General features: G+C 31.0%; 1 protein-coding gene across 1 annotated transcript in view; it reads right to left on the reverse strand.

Annotated features, from left to right (window-relative positions):
• The window catches only part of LOC143085278 (uncharacterized), a 97,820-nt gene extending 92,002 nt beyond the window's left edge, over window positions 1–5,818 (reverse strand). Inside the window, exons 1-4 of the mRNA XM_076261538.1 lie at window positions 5,721–5,818; window positions 3,310–3,467; window positions 1,775–1,854; window positions 7–96 (exon numbers count right to left, since the gene is read on the reverse strand). Coding sequence (XP_076117653.1) covers window positions 7–96; window positions 1,775–1,854; window positions 3,310–3,467; window positions 5,721–5,761 — 369 coding nt within the window. The 5' untranslated portion in view covers window positions 5,762–5,818. The remainder of the gene's footprint in view (window positions 1–6; window positions 97–1,774; window positions 1,855–3,309; window positions 3,468–5,720) is intronic.
• Window positions 5,819–6,040: the final 222 nt, after the last annotated feature.

Here is a 6,040-nt window from a genome sequence, read left to right on the forward strand (position 1 = left end):
TCTTACCTGGTGTAGTCCTAATATTTTGGTTATTGATGATGACACAAAAACAATAACCTCCTTTTCTGATATCACCATCATGAAACCCTTCAATGCCTACAAAATGACAAATAAAAAAAAGACATATAAATATTTAATGTTCAGAAAAGATGTTACAGTTTAAAATCATCAAAGAAAGCAGGTAATTGTCTTTGTCAGTGAATCACCAAAAAATACCTGTGTGTGTAATCTATTCCTTCATCTTTTCATAAGGTGTGAACTACACAATTCTGACACCTTCTCAAAATTGTACAATCATGAAAAAAGCTCTTAAACAAGATTTTGTGAAATTTTACATAAACAAATGATTGTTTCCAATTTTGTCATAATTGTGATCAGCAAATCAAGCAAGCTTAATTTGGAACTTGTTTGGAACATTTGAGTTAATAGAAGATGAATTTTCATCTACAAGAAGGTTCTTACACAGCTTAAGAAGAAAAGCATGGATGATTGAAACATGTGTCCATAGGGCACAGATGCCCCATCTGCACTATCATTTTCTATGTTCAGTGCACCATGAAAATGGGTTAGAACTCTAATTTGGCATTAATATTAGAAAGATCATATCATCATTATCATAGGGACATGTGTTTCAAAGTCCAAGTTGATTGAAACTTCATCAAAAACTATCACCACCAAAAACTTTAACCTGAAGCGGGACAGAACATTCTTGGTATTCCTAATTATTGGATAATTTTATATACACAGAAGTAGTATACCTAAAACGACAAAGTTATTTTTCATTTACCTGTTTATATTATTTTTTTTTAAAATGATTATTTTCTAAGGGGTGGTGTCTTGCCATGACTTTGTTTGGACTTGTTTGTTTGCTTTTTGGCCTTGAATGTTTGTCCCTAATATTTTATTAGCTATGTATTTGCATTCAGATATCGCAGATCAAATTTATTCATTCATAGTCATTAGTGTGTTAATTTACGTTTTTTTATTGAGTTAAGCCTTCCAATTGATATTTTATCGTGTGTTTTTCTATGTTATGATGTTATACTATTGTTTCAGAAAAAGGGAGAAGGTTTGGTACCATTAAAACGTTTAAATTCCGCTGCAAATGTTTGCACCTGTCCTAAGTCAGGAATCTGATGTACAGTAGTTGTCGTTTGTTTATGTAATTTATACATGTTTCTCGTTTCTCGTTTTTTATGTAGATTTTACTGTTGGTTTTCCCGTTTAAATGGTTTTACACTAGTAATTTTGGGGCCCTTGAAAGCTTGTTGTTCGGTGTGAGCCAAAGCTCCTTGTTGAAGACCGTACATTGACCATTAATGGTTTACAAAAGTCACATCTCTTTAAACATTTAACACAAAAATCTTCACTCTGCAAAAATTATAACCTTTAATTTGAAACTGTTGTCACTCACTAAAACAAACATGGGGTTTTGCAAAAGTTGACAGGTATTGGCAATCAAAGCCAATAGATATCAGTGGCGGATTCAAAATTTTTGTAAGGGGGTGTGCCACTGACTGACCTAAGGAATGGGGGAACCCTCCAGTCATGCTTTAGTGATTCCCTATATATAATTAACCAAATTTTTCCCACAAAAGGGGGGGGGGGCCCAAAAAAGATTCATTCAACATTAACACTAATAAGAGCTATTTTCTAACTCACACATGTCATACATGTGTCATAGGTAGACTAAGACACATGTATTTTTATCCATCTGGCTAATTTTTTGTACATGTATAAATAACTATCAAATGAATATTGAATTTGTATTTACCTCTTGTAAACATGCTAGTATGCTGGTACTGTTTAAATGTGATGAACTTTTACCATCAGATACTTTCAATTTCTTTATCCCTGCAAAGAAAATCAAAACATTTATTATGTTACTGTAAAAGACAACCATGACAACAGCAGGGTATCAACATTTAACCCTTCTAGCATTATTACAACTCATTATTTGACTCTACAAAATGAAACAGGCATATTCATCATCATCAAATTTACAATAAGTATGTCAGCATGGTTAGTGTGCTATTGAACAGGACCAATTCCAGATCCAAATGGTGCACTTCATACACTGACAAGAATAGATGCAACATTTTGGCAAAGTATACCACATCTTTTTTAATATTGCTTTTTTAAACTGTCATATTTATTTCCACTAAAAGGGCTTTTTGAAAAATGTCTTAAAAATTCCAGAATTATTTTAGAAATAAGACATTTTATGGCGAAAGATTCTACTTTTAGTTTGGTTGCAGTAGGACATGTAGGGAGCAGGAAGCAAATATATATCAAGTTTTCTTCAACATGTTCAAGTACATCAAGTAGTCATAAACTGTTGTAAAGAAATATAATATTTCATAACTTATTTTATCAATAAATTTCTTTAGTACATGTATTTCCAATATATACAGGTATATAAAATAATACAAGTCACACATATATATCATCTAACATGCATGACAAGAATGGCCAGTAAAGATGATAAAAACCTTTCAAATTTCAACAAAATTATTTTTTTGCTTCTATGGAAATAATTATGTTGGTGTGAGGGAAAAAGGACAACTTTATAAAGAAAAAAACTTTTGATTCAGATTATTCAGACAGTCAGCCATACATTGTATCAATATCTCCTTCATGTTCAAAATTGAATTGATAATAATATTTTATTTGATGGTGTCATTTTCTATAGGTTGCACCTTGAAAATATAGCTACCACACCTCTTTTGGGGAGATATAAAATATGTAATTTGTTATAACAATTCATAGACATGATAGATATATGATATATTGTTTTGTTTACATACTGGTTCTCAGATATGATCTCTATGTTTCATCTCATCTGCTCATAGAGATTTAACTTGGGAAAATTACCAGTATATGCATGTATACACATAGTTGCAGAGAATTTTGAATTCTGAAGGTAGGGATAGTACAGTATTTAATTATCATGATTATATGTTATTAAAACTCTTAGAAGTTCATGAATTTCGGGGCATATAAATTTTGAAAATATGCTGCACAGCCCTATGTTTTTAACCTTTCAATTGAATAAAATTGTAGTATATATATACATGATTTATCATGTATATAAACCTTCCATTTTAGGTTTTATTTTGGTAACCTTTATTTTTCACGAAACTTCCTAGTCATGGTAAAAGTGGAAGTTATAGCTGTAAACATGTTAAAGGGAGTTCCTATGGAAATTGCATTGTCTATTATCTACATTACAAAATTGCAACTGTTATACATGTAAGATGCCAATAGACATGACAGATCTATGCAACTACCACAAAAAATAAAACATACCATGATGAAATTTGAGATAGCTGACTGTTAGTCTTAATATTGCTGCTTTGTCAACTCTTTTCTCTGACTTGGCACTCCATGGATTTTCTTCAGCTAACTGTGCAAATAATGTATTCAATTTGTCACGTCTAAGTTTCTCTCCTTTCTTTCTTGATAGTCTGAAAGGAGAATGGTTCTGCGTAATTTTATATGTTTGTTTCAATCATCAGTAGAGCACTTATTCAGATGCTTTAATAATTTAATAATCCAATAATATTTTTATAATTGTTCATGGAGTTTTTTGAAATGACTTACCTGACATTGACATGAACTCTAAATCATTTTTAAATTTCTTTCTGGCATATCAGCAATGGACTTTATTTTAAATTCTTGAAGACGAACATGAAAGATGAAGGTAGTATACATGATATAGTTTTTTCTGCATTTCTAAAAAAGCTGCACAATTTACAAATTGCATGTTGGTTTTTTTTTTTTTAGAAAAGCTGAACCAATAAAAGTTTTTCTAAATAGCTACATTTAGCATGTTTAGTTTTCTAAATATGTTTTTTTTTTGTTGGAGGGGTGGTACTTTAAATGTTTGAAAGTGTTAGGTAAATATTGAGGAAATCATGTATATTTCATATTTTTGTCATTTGATTGCAGATTTGATACCTTTTTGTATGGTCCTATTTTTCCTTCAACTTTTGCTTACTTTTTGTGTGTTTATTTGTTTTACAAAAGTTTTGGTACTTTCAATGCATTTGTTTCATTCAAAGATTTCATTAAGGAAAATTAGGGATTTTTTTGGACATTTCTATGTATGCAGAGGCGAATTTAGAGGGGCCCAAGGGGGCCCGGCCCCCCCTTTTTGGGAAAAAATTATGGTTGCTTATATAGGGAATCATTGAAGCGTGATTGGAGCGGGCCCCCTCTTAGGTCAGTCAGTGGGCCCCCACTTATGAAAATTTCTGGATCCGCCACTGGTATGATCATTAAACATGTTAAAGAATCTATTCATATATTATTTCATATGACACATGTGACAGTTATAATAATATCCTTGTACATTTGTAGTTGAAACATTGTTCAGATGTCAAGATTTGGGGTTTTATCTTTAGTGGCCAACTTATTAATTGAAATGAACAACACTGGAAAGGAGATGTATGGTTAGAGTTATTGATAGCTCTATAAATTAAAAGAGAAAATATAACAAACAATTGCAGTAATACTTGAGAAGTAAATAATTGAAATAAAATTGAGAATGGAAATGGGGAATGTGTCAAAGAGACAACAACCCGGCCATAGAACAGACAACAGCAGAAGGTCACCAACAGGTCTTCAATGGAGCTGAAAGAATACCTTGAATACAACTGTACAATGTGACCTGTTATTGCTTTATCTCCTTCAAACAATCCAGTCATTGCCAGTTATACATTTTAATTATCAATTTTTAAAATACCTTTATCATAACTCACACTAACATTTAGTATGCACTTGTATTTGATAATTAAGGATAATTGCACCCTTCTGATGTTTAAATGGAAATTTCATAGAAAATCCAGACTTTACACTTGTACTCTAAATATTTGACAATTCTGTGCTTGATGGATATAGTATTATTGCATGCAGTGCTACATGTAGCAATGATTTCTTTACACAAGTTTATAAATTAAGATACCAGTATTGGTTAAAACAAATATAAATATGGATCAATTCAAGTATACCTTCTAAGGTGCGCTTGACTTTAGTGACTTACAAAATGTAGCACAATGTTTTTGGAATTTAAAGGCTGTTAAGGACTTTTGGTAAATAACAATCATGGACAAACAAGTGAGTATGTTAATTGCTCATAATGAAATATTCTGCATAAAATGCTGTGTACTCTCTGCAAAAATTCTGGCTTTATTTGGTACAAAATCCTCATTATCCTTAAATTGCAATAAAACAAGAAATATTATTGCTTTAGTCAAAGTTTCCCTATGGTATATGCCCAAAATTGCACATCTCTATTAATCATAATCTTAGTTCTTTTGATGCTCTTGGTCTGAAAATTTAGTAAAACACTTGGGTACAAAGCGGTCATAAACCTTTTAATAAGGAAAAGCTTTTCCATAAGCTAATACTTGTTTCCATATAGACTTCCGAAAATAAACAAGAATCTGAATTTTAATTAGAAAACTGAAAGGAAATATACTTTTTGTACCTCAATTGTACTGATATATAACCGTATCGTGATGTATAGGTTCAAGTTGTTGATAAACATAATATGTCGTATTACAATATTTGACCGAAAAATGAAAGCAGGTCAAATGTCAATGATTTATTTACAATCGTCCCATAGAAATCACCAAATGCTCTTCTGCATGGGAAAGTTTGATCCATTGCGTAAAACGATAAAGAAATAAAATAATATACGTATTATGATTACAAACCTAGAGCTATTGTCACAGTCCTCGCTATTTATGTTGCTCATATTTGGAACTAAACATGTTTTTTACGTATTTGTATTATTAAAGTCAAAAATAGAACCGGAAAGACAAAGTGAAACATGCGCACTTCTTACAACCAGGCGAGTTTAAAGGAAAGAAATGCAATACATGAACTTTTTTTTTTATCGGAGAAAATAATATATATTGTTGTACATCTTAATAACTAACTACCTAACTAATTTTATTCAGTATAAAATCCAGTACAAAAGGATTATCGCTGAAACACATGAACACATAAAAAAAACATATACAACACAAAACAA

The sequence above is a fragment of the Mytilus galloprovincialis genome, chromosome 8, assembly GCF_965363235.1.
Source record: "Mytilus galloprovincialis chromosome 8, xbMytGall1.hap1.1, whole genome shotgun sequence".
In the NCBI taxonomy this organism is placed as follows: Eukaryota; Metazoa; Mollusca; class Bivalvia; order Mytilida; family Mytilidae; genus Mytilus; species Mytilus galloprovincialis.